General features: G+C 35.8%; 1 protein-coding gene across 5 annotated transcripts in view; it reads right to left on the reverse strand.

The window, feature by feature from the left end:
* TTLL7 (tubulin tyrosine ligase like 7) overlaps positions 1-19,249 on the reverse strand; it is a 144,814-nt gene that overhangs the window by 70,770 nt on the left and 54,795 nt on the right. For 4 of the 5 annotated variants that reach the window (XR_006296630.1, XM_043575423.1, XM_043575425.1 and 1 more), the window contains 4 exons: positions 16,328-16,486; positions 10,591-10,807; positions 5,621-5,785; positions 127-285 (listed from right to left, as the gene is read on the reverse strand). Coding sequence is in view for 4 of the 5 variants with exons in the window: in XM_043575423.1 (XP_043431358.1) it covers positions 127-285; positions 5,621-5,785; positions 10,591-10,807; positions 16,328-16,486 (700 nt within the window). In the remaining variant the exon portion in view is untranslated. The remainder of the gene's footprint in view (positions 1-126; positions 286-5,620; positions 5,786-10,590; positions 10,808-16,327; positions 16,487-19,249) is intronic. The other variant, XM_043575426.1, reaches the window with a different exon arrangement.

A 19,249-nucleotide genomic window follows, 5' to 3' on the forward strand; every position in this document is an offset into this window, starting at 1 on the left:
TGTTCCATTCAGGCCTCTTTCTGCTCGGTTAATGAGACAACTGTGCCAACTACTCATTTAAAAAACATTTGTTTTAATGCACAAGAACAGTAGTAACTTCTCTTTCTTCTTATAGAAATGCCTTACCTCCAGAAGCCATGGCTTTAGTTTTCTGTCCAACAAAATATCAAATCCCAGAACTTCAAAACAGACGCTTTCACTTCCTGGAGGCTGACCGGGTCTGCACATTCGATATGCATGCAGGACATGAGGTTCTGCTACAATCAAAGTCTTTACAACCAATTCCTACAAATAGAGTGATTTAAAAAAAAAATGTGAAAATGCCTTACTTTTTTGTATCTTATTTACATATGTGGAAATAAGGCCTAAACTTACAGAGCAGCACACTGGCCAAGTTCACAAAGCTCTATGACACGTGGCCCCTGCCGCTACTCTGATTCCATTTCATGCAACTCTTGTCCTACTCATTACACTCCAGCCACGCTTGCCTGCTTAGGGTCTCTGGCAGTAACTGCTCCCTCTTTCTGGAACACTCTTCCCAATATTCCCATGTCTGGCTCCTTGATATTCAGAAAGGCCTTCCCTGACCCTGGAGTCAAAAGTAGTCATGGCTATCCTTTACTGTACCATCTCACACAGCATAGAATCAGCTGATATTTTTCTTTTTTAATTACAGCCATGTCCTTGTGCCTACACTAGTGCCTGCCATTTAGTAGATGCTCAAAAATATTTGTGAACAATTAAGTAAAATAAAAGTGGATATGGGCCGCCTGGGTGGCTCACTTAGTTAAGCATCCAACTCTTGATTTCAGCTCAGGTCATGATCTCATGGTCTTGAGTTGGAGCCCCATATTGGGCTCTGCACCGAGCATGGAACCTCTTAAGATTCTCTCCCTCTCTCCCTCTGCTCCTTCCCTACTCATGCTGTCTATCTCTCTCTCAAGAAAAACAAAAACAAAAATCAAGTTGACAAATGTGGTTTCTATCTGGTAAATAAATAAGGGTAGGAGCACATGCTAGACTTCTCAGAAACCATACGGGAGGGTTTAGGAGTGGCAGCAAAGAAAAGTTACAGCGAGGGTCAACTACTTCACAAACGACATTATAGAACCTCCACTGAGACAATGGCTGAAAGGATGGGACAGAATCTAGGAAAGGTGGGCTTCTTTGTGTGGTGATGATTTTGCAGTTCATAAGGTTTACTGGAGACAAGAGGACACACAATACTACTAGAATGAGTTACTAATGCTAATAAAACAAAAGGTTGGTTTACTGAAGTTTAAGAACAAACTATGGATTGTGGAAAAGTGGTTTTGCTGTATTTTTGCCTTAGAATATATTGTCTTTTTCAGTCCCTCTCTACAGGCGTAGGCAATATAACATGGCAGTTAAGAACTTGGCTCTAACATCAGACTTTCTGGATTTATTCCTGGCTTTGCTCCTTGCTAGTGTACAACCTCAGTTATGTTGCTTAAGCTTTCTGAATCTCACTTTCCCAAAGGGAAAGGGGAAATAGTAATAATACCTACTGCAAAAGACTGAAGTAAGTGCAAAATGAGACTCCATGTAAAACTCTTGGCATAGTGCCTAGAACAGAGTAAACCTTCACTAAGTGTTAACTGCTACTATTGTTATAATTATTCTGCCGTTCCTCACTCCTCTTTGTATTTCAGGTCAGAAACAAACATTCCATTACCTGGTGGGAGCAATATTCATTATATTGGAGAAAAAATGGGACACAGATTAATCTTGCTGTTATCCAGAATCCCAACCCAGATCATACTTGGGGTAAGTATCAGAGATGTTATAAGAGGTTACTCTCAGAAAAATTTTACTCAAAGTAAAAAATTGAACACCAAAAACACTAAAGTATATAAAGATAAAAGACAAAAAAATCACTTAATATAAATCTTTGGATGTATTAGTGAAGATACTGGAAAATAGGGGAAAAAAAAGTTAAAACCTTGGCTAATAAATGTCTGCATGAAACAACTCAGACGGGGGCCGGGGGGAGGAGATCGAATATTAATTGACCCTGAAGAATTACAAATCTGTGCTTTTTCTGCATAAAACACCACATTTTTAGGAATGCAAAGGTAAGACTACAGGTATATGTGAAAATCAAGAGTGATATAACCAAACACAAATCAAACTCCACTGATGTTTTTTGAGAATTTCCAACATACTGTCATTGCTCTGAAATATGATTTGTAGATCTGTATCTACAGTGTATAAAAAGAATTCAGAGACAATGGGGTTGTCAATCCATGGCTTGATTTTCTATTGATTTCTTACTCATTCTTTTTTTTTTTTAATATTTTTTTAATGTTTATTTTTGAGACACAGAGAGACAAGCATGAACGAGGGAGGGGCAGAGAGAGAGCGAGACACAAAAACCCAAGCAGCTCCAGGCTCTGAGCTGTCAGCACAGAGCCCGATGCGGGCTCGAACTCACAGACCACGAGATCATGACCTGAGCCGAAGTCGGAAGCTCAACCAACTGAGCCACCCAGGAGCCCCGTTTTCTCACTCATTCTTGACCAGCACAAAAGCACACATCTCCATGCTACACAGGAGGTACTAAACGTCAGTTTTCATATACAGACAGTTACTTTTTAGAGAAATTGCCTCCCAAAAACGAGGTCATTGAAAAAAAAAGTCCAAAGTTAAATTCATGAAATTTGTAAACTATGACACAAAGATAAAAACTTACTGATTGACTGCCTTCTCTATCTCCTTTTTTTTATAATATATTATTTCATTAACTCATCTTAAACAGATATCTTTATATGCAATTCTTAATAAAGGTAAATATAATTAAAAGATATACACTTGATGGGCGCCTGGGTGGCTCAGTAGGTTAAGCGTCTGACTTTGGCTCAGGTCGTGATCTCGCAGTTTGTGAGTTCAAGCCGCGCGTCGGGCTCACAGCCCTGTGCTGACAGCCCAGAGCCTGGAGCCTGCTTCAGATTCTGTGTCTCCCTCTCTCTCTGCCTCTCTCTCTCTCTCTCTCAAAAATGAAGATTAAAAAAAAATTTTTTTAAGATATATACTTGGAAAAGTTAGTAATTTACTAATATTAACTAATTGCTTATTTGTAGATTATTATACATTATAACTAATGTAAGCAAGAATGATGTAGAATTTACCCCTTTATAGAAGATATCACAAATGTGTCAGAGCTTAATAGGCACACACTGGCCATGTTCAAGTTGAATGTTGAATTCAAGTATGAATGTTACATTTTAGGTTCTCACAGAAAGGTCCGTTTCCATACCCTCTTATTAATATTAGTCTCACTTCTATACCTTCTCCTAATTAATTATGTACGGGAAGTACCACTTAAAACCGATGGATATAAAGCTAATGACACTCATTTTTTTCTCTCTGATTCTTTCTACACATTCCTCACCAAGGCAGTCCAAGAAGTTCCACCTTTTCACACCCCCTTCTCCAAAGAAGTAAAACCCACATGGAAGTGACAAATTTGGTAAAAACAACAACAAAAAAGGAGCATCACAGGGCATATAAACCTTCTTGGTCTCGCTGAGCTATTCATCAAATGATCCATTCATTAAATCATCCAGGTATCAACATGTATGATCTTCCATTTGTTATTCGTGCAATAACAAATTTCACACCTCTGATGCATCTGACATAATAAACCATCATTATTAAAATATTTTTTGAATTTCTGCAAACTTGGCCTTGATAGAATAAATAAGTAGATAAATAAACACAGAATTAATTGTCATCAAATTTCTTGTTTGGATGTATTTAGGCCACCAGGAAGATAGGATAGAAAGTTAACAAGTTGGTGGGCCTCCAACAAAATCCAGTTGATACACATTTTTGGTGGAGCCCCTACATTTTCAAAAGTTTTAAATGTGGTGTCAACATTTTAATAAATCAGGAAACTTAGAGCTTCTATTGTCAAATTAGGAGAATGAACCACACTGGGCCCACAATACCATGTGGCAACAAAAGGCTGGTGCTGAGTAGTGTCCACCCCCTTCAGACTTCTCATACACTTCAAGTTACCATAGTTCCCCGCATACTCTATTTACTTCTATCCAGACCATTTCACTCCTTTTACTTATCTGACACCAAAGGACCTCTGGATTTACATTCTGTGATATAGAAAATAAGGTATAAAAAATCCAACCAACAAAACAAGAAAAGGATAAGTATAATGACGCTGATTTTTCTAATTATCTCAAGAGAACTAAATTGAACTAACTATAAACTTTCATGTGCATTTTCCGTGATAGATTTATTTATCCGCTCCCAAAGAAAAGCTAAATCATATTGCATAATCCTATCATATTGAGTACTTTCAAGAGACACAGTCTTCTAACTTTGAATACCATTGTGATACTTCCGCTAGGATTATAAAGGAGCAGATTCACCCAGGTTATCTTCTCAGATCTGCTTCTTTTCCCTCTTTACCCTTATTTTCAGGGTCATCCACTGCCATGGCTTTAATTATCAATTACGCTTCAAACATGCACTTTTAACTACCTGCTTAATCTTTCTACCTGAGAAAACATTTCAAGTACAATAAATCTCCAGACCTCATTATCATAGCCTCATGAACTTTTACAAACTTAGTTCGGGTGCCAATGCCTCTTGGGAGTCCTTCTCCTACCCCTTCCCACGGAAAGTTACTATATGTGGTCTTCCTCTACATTCCCACAGAATCCAACACATGCCTCTGTTGTACGTGCTATGGTATATTTTATTAACAATTTGTATGTGGGTCTTGCCTACAAAACTCTTACGTTTCTTGAGGACTGGAGCTGTATCTTCTAACTCTTCAAATTATCAGTCAGAAACAAGGTTATGGGTTCAATAAATGTTTACTGAGTGACTGAAAGAATGAATGGAATGAATAAATGAATACAACTCTTTTCCCTCACTTGCAAAACTAAGCTCTACATCTTTTCAAAATTAATTCCTCTCTACTCTACTTCAGATAAAGCCAACCCATGCTCCCTATAACTCCTCCTTAAAACTGCAGAGGAATCTCTGAATACTTCTCCCCGATTTTGGACATTCAGTTAACCTCAATGTTTACTTTGTTGTCACCTCTTCTACTCGGAGCTGGTTCACCTCAGGCCACTCTTTTCACTTAAACTACACCCCGGTGCCCTCCTTTACCTACTCTTAGTCTTTACTCTAACCCGTCCCACACCCATCTTCAGATTTATCTTTTAAATTCAGGGTCTTTGGCCTTATTTCTCTTCTCCCTTAAAATCTGGAAAGATTGAATCCTTACTGCCTACCAAGTTAACCATTGATTTTCAGACCTAAAATTTTGCCTCCACATATCTTTTCAGCCATAAATCCCCACAAAATTCCCACAAATACCATACGTGCTGACCTGGGCCACTTTTCCCTATTCCCCTACGTCTATGCTTCTGCTTATACCTAGTACCCCTCTCTCCCATCCCTAGCAGTAGAAACACTGCTCATCAAGGTCTGTCATAATTCCTACCTCCTTCATGACAATACTCCATTTGTCCAACCTAATGTAATCTGTTCTTTATTTAAAATGCTGATGATCCTTTAAATTAATCTGAGGAAAGACACTTATAATTGTGAAATGGTATAATCTTACTGAAATATCACTCCAAAACTTAGCAACATCATGTTGATTTGCTTGTAGGAATTCTGTAAACCACTTGATGGAACGTTTGCTGCCTTTGTTTTCAGTCTCATCCCTTTCAAAACGCTCATTGTGCTTGTTCACAGAGTAGTTTGTTAGATGCATGTATAACTGCGTCTGTAACAAGTAAGAACCAAAGTTATCACCTATGAGACTCTAGAACTGTGAGGTTTCACAGAACATAAAGCATCCAAAGATGAAAGACATTTTTAAAATTTAAAACATACAAATTGACAATTTCACGGTGACTTAGATAGTTTTCAAATTAAGCGAAACGGCAAATTTCCAATAAAAGGATTACAAATATAGTCATCGGCAAAGTTACTTTATATATTATTCAAAATGTATCTACCATAAAAAGTATTGGCTTAGTTGGCTATGTGTCTGACTCTTGATCTCAGCTCAGGTCACGATCTCATGGTTCATCAGATTGAGCCCATATTGGGCTCTGCTCGGCGCAGAGCCTGCTTGGGATTCTCTCTCCCTCTCTGTCTGCCCCTTCCCCACTTGGACACTCTCTCTCTGTCTCAAAATAAATAAATAAGCATTTTTTAAAGTATTAAAATAATACAAATATACAAAGTAATTACATGAAAGCATGAAATTCTACATTGCTAAGCAGGAAAAATGCTATTTGTTTTCATATTTATTTTTAACATCTTTAGTCACTTACAGTTTTCACCCAAATTTGTTTGGGGAAGGGCATTTTCTGACAGAGCATTCTATATCTTTTAAAAGAAAAATAAAAAATGAAAGTTCAAGTAAGTAGCATAAACCAAAAGGCAGGACTACCAAACACAACCTCTGCCCTCCCACGCTGACCAGGAGGCCACTTGAACTCATTCGCAAGACAGAGTGCACTTACAGCCAGCAAACAGAGGCACCACACAATGCTGTACAGAGTCCAAATGATTAACAGTATAAATTTATAGTGCTCTTTATTGGAGCTGCCGTGCCTTGGTCTCTTTATAGTCTTACATTTGTTGATACTGTTATCCTCAAATAAACCGGAAAAGTAATCCAAAATTTAAAACCTCTCGTAACTGTCAACTAAAACACATCTAATGGTTCCCTACCAATCTATCATAGACATTCGTCAAATCTATAAATTCTGCCTTCATGATCCTATTCTCAGAAATTACTTTAAATAGCAGGGTGCTTCACAATGAAGAAATACTTCATGTACATGGTTATTATTTAGGCTTGTTAATAGCAAAGTATATTTGCATCATATTTTATTTCCATTGCAGTTACTTCCATCTACAGTATTCACATCTTCGATGCAAATGTGCAGAACTTATCATCTCAGCTACATGCTGTTTACTAACCCATGCGCCATTGCTAATTAAGAATTTATTTTTTCATCATTAAACAATACTTAAGGAGCGCCTACTTACTATCTGCAAGAACTTGTACTGGACACTGAGGATACAAAGATGAACAAGACAGACACAGTCCCTGCCCTAATGAAACTTGGAAAAAGCTTTAAACTAAGTGATACTTGAAAGAAAGAGCAAAATCTTACACTTGTCTAATTTTAACTGCTTGATTTGAAGAAAAAGGAAATTAATCAAACTACAGCACTTCCTAGTTTCCAAAATAGAAATCACTTTTAAATTTAAAAAAATTGGAAAATAATTTTTGAGGGGGTTCTCTATTTGGCAAGAATTTTTTAAGATAAATAATATTAGCAGTCATAAAAACTCTAGCTATCCTAATGAAAAAAGTGAGTAAGAAATGGAACTTTGTATTTTTCTTAAAACAGTAGCTTTGTAAGTAGGATTAGAAATTCCAATTTCACATCTACCTTGACAAAAATCCCCTCCTAAGCATTTTATTGCCAGTTGGACATTAGCCATGAGCAGTGAAAACAGCTATAAATCAAATGGCAACCTGCAAGGTATGAATAGGATATAAATATTCTCCACCCTATTTTTTAGCATATAGGCCCAATACAATGAATTGGGATACACAAAACTTTTCAAGAACCTGCCAACTGCTACATTGGTAGCAAAAAATAAACGTTTACTGTATTTCAATGTTTGAAATTCTGTCTTATGATCTCCTTATATGTAGTTTACCAATATTTACTTCTTATAAACACACACAGCTCTTTATAAAATATATGCTCACTAGTTTAAAAATTGGAAATAGGAAAAAGAAACAAACATGCAGCATTATGCCATCCAAAAACCACCAATGAGTGCATTTTGGTTTATTTTTTCCAGCATTTTTTCTTAAGCTTACCTTTTACATAACTGTGATCTCACTTTAGATAAAATTTTGTACTTCTCTCTTTTTTTTTTTTTTTTTACTTTTTCATATCTTAATCTAGGAACTTGATCGTGAAGTCGAAAAAGATGAACTTTTGAATTTTAAAGATATGTAAGGAACATTGACATTTATCTAGGAGATCATTCTTTGTACATGTGACCCAGAGCCACAGAGTACATGATTCAAAAGCACTTGGCAAAATGAGATACATTTGCTGACTAATGGTCTTTCCTTATGATTTCCTAACTCAGCGTACTTAAGTAAATCATATACATATAATTTAAAATATTAGAATAAATCACTTTGTCACCTAAATGAGCTTCCATATCTCACCCTTTCCTATGTCTTCCCTTACTCTTTTCTCTTAAAACATGACTACCTGCCTCACATGTATTATAACCCATTCTTCCCCACACCAATTATTTTAATTATAATCTAAGAGCTGACAAGTCTCAAATTAGGCCTATAGCTCAGTTCTCTCGTCTCAACTCCACACCTATACTATATATCCAAATGCTTATAGCATAGATCCATTTGGAGGCCCTTGCGGGCATGTCGAACCAAACACACCAGGCTGCAAGACCTTTAATAGCCCTATATTACCTATCATGGTGAATAACACCCCATCTACCCGACTGCCCATGCCAAAAATCTTGAGTTTTTATCCTTACTTTCTCTCTCCCCTTCCTTTGTTCTACAAATGCAACCTCGCAGTATATTATTATATCAATGCTATCCATGTTATCATAAATGTATCTTAGATCTCTGTTCTTATTCTTTGGCTAGCCCCACTACTGTTACTTCAAATAAGGCCATCTTTTCTCTCACATGTGGTTAGGATAAACAACAGCTTTTTCCTCACCCTCACCTCCCCCATCCATCCACACCCCCATCTCACATTCCCCACACTACAGACCAGCTGAACTTTTGAAGACAAAAATCTCATTCCTCCTTTCCTTCTTTAAAATCTTTTAATGTTCCCTTTCTTCTTAGGTTAAATCCCCAAATCCTAGACATGGCCTAAAAAGCTCTGAAAGATCTGTGCTCTAGAACCTTCATACTCATTTCTGAACACCCACCCCTTCATAGTCTGTATAGAGCAGTACTGAACATGTCTGCTTTCTCCAGATATACCGTATCTCTGGGCCATTTTTCTCTCTGGAGTTCCATCCCACCCCGCCCCCAGCCTGGCTGACCCTTCATTGTTCGTATTTCACTTTACAAACTCCTTTTCTAACCTTTATCTCCAACTGGGTTAGATGCTCTTGCTATGCACTGCCATAGCACCCTCAGTTTCTTAGACCATTACACTTACCATTAGGTATTATAACTGCTTATTTTATTTTCTGCCTCCCCACTAGACTGTTGCTTTTGAGAGGTCAAGCACTGTATCTGTCTTGGTCACTGCTTTTCCAAAACCAGCACAATGCCTGGAACGCAGTAGAGTTCAAATATTACTTGGTGACTGGATATATTCACACTTTATGACCTTTAAAGAGACGATTCTTTCTTTTATCTTCCTTTCCAGTGGAAACAGTTCCCTTATTTGACAGTTCCCTTATTCTTCCTTTGCCAGGTTTACATTTCTCAGTTAATTGAACATAGCAACATTTATGATCAGTCATTATGTAATTTTTAAAATATGACCACTCTTAATGCAATTAATTCCGTGTATAACATTGGAAGAGAACAATAACCAGGCCTTTGATAAAATGGGAAACAATATTTAATTACTTGTAACTTTTACTATAATTAGCAGATCCAAAAACAGGGTAGAGGTTAACTAAACTTTTAAGTATATAATAAATTACAGTTTACTATAAATTAAAGTTTGTTATTTGCATGAAAAATTGTCATAACGAATTACAGCTTGACCTTCATAAATTATAAAGTTATATATGTTATATATGTTATGACAGCACAAAGGAAATCTTAATGGAAAAATAACTACAGGAAGTTCCATTTAATAGATTTTAAAATGCACCCAGAAACTGCCAATTTATGTCTCTACTTCACATTTGGTGAATGTAAATTTACCATCTTTTCATTTGTGCAAACAAAACTTAACAGCTCTACTTTCTGATAACTTTTGCTTCCTCTGTTTCATACACTTTCTCCCACATCCTACATGTTAAACTGTACCTTTTATGTAAAGCTTTCTCAAAGCCTTCTCCATAAGGAGCTAAACACAAACTATCCCTAAACTCAACCCCATGACACTTTGTCTGTACTTCTCAATGAGATATTGTTTCTACATATATCTCTAAATAAGTCATTTCTATCCAAAGTATACACATATGTGCTTTGAAATCCATTTTTATATAGGGTCACTGTATACACATGTGTATATGTCATTTCTACATAAGCCCATTACATACACGCGTGTGCTTTGAAATCTATCCTTATGCTCACAGCACCCAGAGGGAGTGCCTTCTCCTAATTAGCCTGCTGGAGGAGACATCATTTTTTCTAATTTTCACAAAGCTGTCTATAAATTAGAAGCAGTCTTGTTTATGCACACAATTCTTGACTATAAAAACTGGGGAAAAGGGACTTGGATTCATATAATCATTATATACAATGGGTACTTTAAAAAGTACATGTTGAACAAATGAATAAAATCATCGATTCTAGCTGGTGTCACTTACCAAATTAGACTCATTAGGTGGGATGTATTTCTCTGTCCCCATTCGCACAAGTCCATCATGGTAGAGAAATATTTTCAGTGGATCACATGATGTTACCAGAATATAAATTCGTAAATCAAACTTGTAACCTTCCATTAGGAAAGGCTTTTCAATGTATTCTTGAACAATCAAATGATCCTGAGATGGAAGTTTGTCACCATTTCTTATCAAAGAAATCCTAAGTTAAAAAAAAAAGAATTAAAAGGATAATTTGATATGGTGTCAAGATGTTTAAAAAGCTATAGATAACACTAAAGAGAAAAATGGTAGAGTAGGGAATTCCAAAGTCTGTCCCCCTAAAAAGCAAAAACAGCCAAAAAATTGTCAGAATCAACTTTTTTTGGAACTCTGGAAACTGACCAAAAGCTTGTGACAACCAGGGAACACTTAAACAAAAAAACAGCTGAATCTATGTAAAACAGCTTTGTGGCATTTTAACTCACTCTGGTCCCATCCCTCAACCTCGGCTCAGCAGTGGCCTTGAAGAATATTTCATGTTCCTAGTACAAGTACTGGTTCTAGAGTGCAGAATAGACTTTATTCTTGTGGTAGTTTTTTGTTTTGCTTGTTTGTTTGTTTTTCACCTGTGTGGTCATTTCCTGAAGAAACTCAAAGGACTTGATTATATTTTGTCTAAACGGGAACTCTCCCAGTGTTGAGGCAGCTACATGGAGGTGGGGGGAGGGAGTGCATTCTTGAAAACCTTTAAAGACAAATGCATTATAGTTCCTGCTGCCTATGGCAACCAATAAAGGTTGGGGAAACCAATATACTAACTAAAAAGATTGGGAAGAAAGAGTAAAGTATGAAAATCTTGGGGGAATAAAAGCTTTGAAAAACTCAGACATTGCTGAGAATTTAGAAGACCTGTGTATGCCCAGGGCTAAGTGCTTGCTCAGGAAAGACTTGAGAGACCCAAAGCTCTCTTGAGAGGTCCATCAGGTTCTGGTTGTTAATGAAGGAGCAGGAAATGAGAATAAGGCAGAGTTGTAGACTGTCTAGTTAAGTGTTGAAGACATGTCCCAATACACACACACACACACACACACACACACACACACCCCATCTGCAAAGATTGGGAGTGTTTGGTTTGGGGGAGGTTTTCTTGGGTTTTTGTTTCTTTGTTTTTTGGCTGCAAGTGTTTGAGGAAAGCTCTGTTCATTTACTAGGTGAGTACTGACCTAAAAGAACAGGAACTTCAATGCCACACACAACAAAATATACAGACTTCACAAAATTATTTCAGAAAGATCACTAAACAAATAAAGAACAACCATAATAAGCAGCCAGAAAAGCCTTGTAAAGGAGGAAGAATTTGATCTCCAGAGTTGCTACATTATTAACATTCTAAATGTCCAGTTTTCAATAAAAAAATTTACAAGTCATGTAAAGAAAAAAGAAAGTATGGCTCATAGGCATGAAAATTACCAATTAATAGAAAGCCAGACATTGGGCTTACTAGACCATCAACTATTTAGATCAACTGTTTTAAATCAAATAGTTAAAGGAAACAATGTACAGAGAACTGAAGGAGATCATGAGAATGATATCTCACGAAATAGAGAATGTCCATAGAGATAGAAGTTATTTCAGGATCCAAACTGATGTCCTGGAGTTAAAAAAAAAAATTCATGGAACAAAAAATTCATTAGAGAGATTAAACAGAAGATTTAAGAAGTAAAAAAAAAAAAAAAAAAATCAGTGAATTTAAAGTTTAGGTCAATTGAGACTAACTAGTCTGAGAAACAGGAAAAAAAGAAAAAAAAAGAAAAAAATGAACAGAGCTTCAAAAGGGAATCCCAAAAGGAGAGGAGAGAAAAATATTTGATGAAAAATATTAACTTACACATCTAAAGACCTCAATGATCTCCAAGTAGGATAAAACTCAAAGACATCCACACTAGAACATATTATAATAAAACTGTCCAAAGCCAAGACAAAGAGAACCTTGAAAGTAGCAAGACGAAGCTACTTATCAAACCCTAGTGATCCTCAATAGATAAACAGTTGATTTTTCATCAGAAACAATGGAGACCAGAGGCAGTGAATGACCTATTATTCAAAGTGTTGACAGAAAGGGGTGGGGGGTTGGGGGGGTTGGTGGAACTGCTAGCCAACAATTCTTTATCTTGTAGAAATATTCAAAATTGAAGGAGAAATTAAGACATTTCCAGATAAAAACTGGTAAGAGTTTGCTACTAGTATATGTGGCCTATAAGAAATGCTAAAGTGAATCCTGGCTGAAATGAAAGGACACAAGATAGTAACTCAAATCCACACAAAGAAATAAAAAACACCTGGTAAAGTTGACTACATAAGTAAATATAAAAGTCACTATTAATGTAGTTTAGGTTTGAAACTATTTTTTCCTTATATTATTTAAAATACAATTGCATTAAACTATAATTATAAATCTATGTTGATGGGCACACAATATATGCAAATATAATTCATGACCAAAACAACATAAAGAAGGACAGAGCTATATAGAAGCAAAGCCAAGACTTGGCAGAATGTATTAAAAATAAATAAATAAATAAATAAATAAATAAATAAATAAAAACAAACAAACAAAAAAACATAGTCTAACCACACATTGTCTACAAGAGATTCACTTTAGATTCAAAGAGAATGAACAAATGGAAAAGATATCCTATGCCAACAGTAACCAAAAGAGAGCTGGAGTAGTTATACTAGTATCAAACAAAATAGACTTTAAGACAAAAATTATTACAAGAGTCAAAGAAGGACAATATATAATAACAAAAAATACAACATATCAATAAGACATAGTAATTATAAACATATATGCACCTAACAACAGAGTTCCAAAACATATATAGCAAAAACCAATAGAATTGAAAAAAGAAACAGTTCAACAATATCAGTTACAGTCTTCAATACTCTACTTTCAATAATGAATAGAACTAAACAGAAGACCAGCAAGGACACCACAGAGAGAGGTGTCCCTTACTATGTACAGCTACATTACATGAGATAAACTCTGGCAGCACAGAATGTATACAGTATGCTTTTTCAGCTATTTTTATACTGTCATCAAACCAAATTGTTACTTATTTATAATGTTTCAACATTAAATATTAGCACATATAAATATAAACATGATTAACATTAAAATTTAGAAAAATGTAAACATCTACTAAGCCCCGCCCAAAAAATTTTCCTTTGATACAAGCATTTAGCAAGCCAACTTTAAACAATTAATATATGGCACAAAAACAGACACATAGACCAATGGAATAGAATAGAAACCCCAGAACTAGACCCACAAACGTATGGCCAACTCATCTTTGACAAAGCAGGAAAGAACATCCAATGGAAAAAAGACAGCCTCTTTAACAAATGGTGCTGGGAGAACTGGACAGCAACACGCAGAAGGTTGAAACTAGACCACTTTCTCACACCATTCACAAAAATAAACTCAAAATGGATAAAGGACCTAAATGTGAGACAGGAAACCATCAAAACCTTAGAGGAGAAAGCAGGAAAAGACCTCTCTGACCTCAGCCGTAGCAATCTCTTACTCGACACATCCCCAAAGGCAAGGGAATTAAAAGCAAAAGTGAATTACTGGGACCTTATGAAGATAAAAAGCTTCTGCACAGCAAAGGAAACAACCAACAAAACTAAAAGGCAACCAACGGAATGGGAAAAGATATTCGCAAATGACATATCGGACAAAGGGCTAGTGTCCAAAATCTATCAAGAGCTCACTAAACTCCACACCCGAAAAACAAATAACCCAGTGAAGAAATGGGCAGAAAACATGAATAGACACTTCTCTAAAGAAGACATCCGGATGGCCAACAGGCACATGAAAAGATGTTCAGCGTCGCTCCTCATCAGGGAAATACAAATCAAAACCACACTCAGGTATCACCTCACGCCAGTCAGAGTGGCCAAAATGAACAAATCAGGAGACTATAGATGCTGGAGAGGATGTGGAGAAACGGGAACCCTCTTGCACTGTTGGTGGGAATGCAAATTGGTGCAGCCGCTCTGGAAAGCAGTGTGGAGGTTCCTCAGAAAATTAAAAATAGACCTACCCTAGACCCAGCAATAGCACTGCTAGGAATTTATCCAAGGGATACAGGAGTACTGATGCATAGGGGCACTTGGACCCCAATGTTCATAGCAGCACTCTCAACAATAGCCAAATTATGGAAAGAGCCTAAATGTCCATCAACTGATGAATGGATACAGAAATTGTGGTTTATATACACAATGGAATACTACATGGCAATGAGAAAAAATGAAATCTGGCCTTTTGTAGCAACGTGGATGGAACTGGAGAGTGTGATGCTAAGTGAAATAAGCCATACAGAGAAAGACAGATACCATATGGTTTCACTCTTATGTGGATCCTGAGAAACTTAACAGGAACCCATGGGGGAGGGGAAGGAAAAAAAAAAAAAAGAGGTTAAAGTGGGAGAGAGCCAAAGCATAAGAGACTGTTAAAAACTGAGAACAAACTGAGGGTTGATGGGGGGTGGGAGGGAGGAGAGGGTGAGTGATGGGTATTGAGGAGGGCACCTTTTGGGATGAGCACTGGGTGTTGTATGGAACCCAATTTGTCAATAAATTTCATATATAAAAAAAAAACAAAAACAAAAAAACAATTAATATACAATTCCCACTAATACTACATAAGCCATGGTTAAAATAATTTCTGATTAAATTATTAAATTATGATTAAAAATTACAAGGAAATTTGTTGAACAATAATTTACCTGGCAGTTACATTTCCAAACATCTTTTTTCACCACAGCATTTTAAAAATCAAACAACTGGGGCACTTGGGTGGCTCAGTCGTTAAGCGTCTGACTTTGGCTCAGGTCATGATCTCAAAGTTTGTGAGTTCAAGCCCCACGTTGGGCTCTATGCTGGCAGCTCAGAGACTGGAGCATGCTTCAGATTCTGTGTCTCCCTGTCTCTCTGCCCCTAGCCAGCTTGCTCTCTGTCTCTCTGTCTCTCTCTCTCAAAAATAAACATTAAAAAAAATTTTTTTAATCAAACAATTAAAATAACTCATGTGTTTTTATTAAAAGCAACCTCAGCCACATTTTCTTTGAAACAAACAAACAAACAAACAAACATTGCAGTAAACTAACATTAGAAAGCAAAAGGAAACAGGAATATTAAGTTGTAAAATCTATGCTCAGCTAACATGTCTAGTTCTTAAACATGTCTTAGCTTAAAATGTGATTTATTCAATTTCAATTCAATTACCATGGTACCTAAAGAAAAAAAACTTACTTGTAAAGCAAAGAGGATACATATATTGCTTTAAAATTTCTAGGTATTGAAAGAGTAAGTCCCTTGCCATTTCTTTCTTTGAGTCAATTTAGGTCTACCGCATCAACTGAATTTTACCCTCCAAGTTTACTCTTAAATTATTATAAATGCAAAATTCTATGTTTAAGAAAAAATTAGAAGACATCTTTTTACTGTCTCCTATTAAAGTCTCACAACCTGTTGATTTAATTTTTATAATGAATTACTGAAGCCTGTGGGACAGGGTAAAATGGCTCATTAAATATTTATATTTAGTCCCAAGAAAGCAATGAAGACCCATTTTATTATTTTTTTCATATTCAACCATGAATGAATGCTCACATTTATTCTTTTTCCCCAATTTTTCAAAAACTTGTATATGTTCTGGGTGATAAATACCTACCCATGACCCATTGCACCATTAGCTGGTTTTACTATAAAAGTTTTCTGCTTTCTCTTTTTCTTCAATTCTTTCATATAGTTCTGGAATTGTGTATATTCAGCAGGGAAGATCCATGTTCGAGGAACAAAGGTATAATCCAGAGGCCGGGACTTGATCATTCTGTAAATTAGAGATAATATGAAAAGTAATTTCCATTCAAACTTGTCTAAATTTTCTTTCTCTGTGCTACTGACATTTATTACAAGGATTTAAATTCCCTCCATTTCTTTTCATTTATTGATTCATTCAACACATGTCTGTAAAGCACCTACTATGTGCTAGGCATTATTCTAGACCCTGGAAGGATACATCAGTGAAAAAAAAATAGACAAGAACCTCTGTCCTATGTACTAATTTATATATTGGTAGATTATTTAAGTATATACTTTACGCTAGGAACTGGGGATATTAGGATAATTTAATATGGTCTTAACTCTAAAGAATTCACATATAGGCCATTAAATACAATGTGATAGATACAATAAAGACATACATGGCAAGGTAATATGTGGAAATAGTAATTAACTCTGCATCTGGGATGACAGGACAGGTACCAGGAAATGGTGTGCCATTCATATTGCTTCTTTAAAGATGATTTTGAGTCCTCAAGGAGTGGCTTTGATCATCTTTTACTCCAGTGTTTTTTGAAGTTTAACTACCTTTCTGAGAAAACCATGTGAAGCCTAAGTATACTAGAAGTTTGTGTTTCTTTGTTCATATGAACTACATATGCCTATACATGTGGTTTTATGGCTGCAGCGTATGTCCTGATATTTTTATATTTGCTAAAAACCAGGCTGCCTATTTGAAACATAAGGATAAAACTAGGTATAAAATGTTTACTTTTGATTAATATCAATTGTTAACTGTTTTGTACATATTGATTCCCACTAAAAATGAAGATATTTTAAAATATAATCAAAGAAAATCTGATTGCTTCAAGGAAGTTCTTTTTAATAAATGTACATAAGTCTTTTATAGATGAGATGATATTGTCTTCAAATGAGATTAGTCAAAACTAAAATGGAAGCACCATATATGGTATGCACAGAGGTAGGGCCTAAATTCTAAAAGGAGGGTGTGGAATGCATGAGCCACTTGGCCTCCACAACTGTAGGCTCCTATGGTTATATTTCAAGTGCTCTTTCAAAAGAACTCTGTAAAAAACTTGTATTTCCATTATAATAAGGGAAGTAATTACCAACTCCATCTATCAAATCCAGAATAAGCCAACAAGCTAATTAATTTCGGTACAATATAGGCTAACATTGACTGGTTTGGAAAACACACACACACACACACACACACACATATATCTAAAGGAAGCACAGTAACAGTGCTAATGTCCAGGTTTGTGTTTCCAATACCTTTAAGTGTATTTATTATATTTTTAACAATGATATGAAATTAGATCAATTTAAAGTTTTCATTAAAATAATCTATTTTAAACTAATCATATAGTATTTATGAGTGATACCATTCTTTCACACATATATTTGGAAAAAATCCAAGCACACATATATTGAAGAGAAACACTTTATTCCATTTAGCAATCTAGCACAAATCATTTGATGTAAAAATGGATAGCTTCAAAAGAAACATGCAGTCTCTTTTGGAAATTTGGAATTTGGAAATATGGAATAATTTCTGCTCATAGCAGTCATGGATTTACTAAATGATATTAAACATGTAATTTAGTTAATTCTCAAATAGGTCATAACTTTCAATCTAATAGAAGATTATTTTTTCCTTAAGGAGAATTCCAAAGATTCTATAAAAATAAGAAATTGCCTATTTTTAATAGCCTACTAATGGGTCTACATTCAACTTTCTTGACTCTCCTGACCATACAGACTTCTGTTCTCTACAAAACAGATAGAATGATCTTTTCGAAATGCAAATCTCATCATATTACCAATTTCATCTCCCCCTCCTCTCCTGTGGAATTTAGGATAAGGACTATAATCCTAAACATCATGCTTCAACTAATCTCTCCTGGTCCCCATCTATGTCTCTGTGCTCTAGCTACACTTGGCCTTATTTCAGTATCCTGACTATTCCTGCTTTCTTGCACAAACATGACCTTAGCCCATACTATTCTTCCTGCCCAGAAAGCTGTTATATACCATTTTACCAATAAACTCTTACTCAGGATTCAGATTTAGGCTTCCACATCACTTCCTTGGGGAAATTCTCCAATGCCTCCCTAAGCCAGAAGTCCTTCACTATGCACTGACTTACAACTGTGTACCTTTATTTCATAGCACTTATCACAGTTGCAACCCAATGTTGTAAAAGCCTCAAGTCTGCTTTTGATCACCTCATGAGCCCAGAGGCCAGCACAGTGGCTCACATATAAAAATTATATTTAATAAGTATGTGTTAGATGAAAGTAAATGACTTCAATGAAACACATGTCCCAAACTTTACAGAGGTAATTCCCGTTCCTCTGATGTCCGTTCTTCCTATAATCCCTATGTTACTACAGTGTTGTACCTTCATGATCTCCTAAACCAGAAGGCTACCTACCAGTCATCTTGAACATTTCTCTACTCCCCTTGGATTCTCACATCACAGCAGCTTTCCAGTCCTGTCAATTCTATCTCTTTTGTATTTTCCAGATGTATTTTCTCTTCCCCATTACCACTATCTCTCCTTTAGTGTATTAGATGTTGACAATCACCTACTCCAGGGCTTTCTCCTCCTTTCTACATTCTTTGAGTCCATTATCTATAGTCCCACAAAGATTATCTAAAACATATCATTTCTCTGCTTAAATCCATTAAAAAAAATCTCACTTCTCTCAGGATAAACAGAAATGTTTGCTGAGTAGTTAAATACATTAAAGAATCAATAATTAAATAATTGAACAAAATATAGTTA

The sequence above is a fragment of the Prionailurus bengalensis genome, chromosome C1 (genome assembly GCF_016509475.1).
Source record: "Prionailurus bengalensis isolate Pbe53 chromosome C1, Fcat_Pben_1.1_paternal_pri, whole genome shotgun sequence".
Taxonomy (NCBI): domain Eukaryota; kingdom Metazoa; phylum Chordata; class Mammalia; order Carnivora; family Felidae; genus Prionailurus; species Prionailurus bengalensis.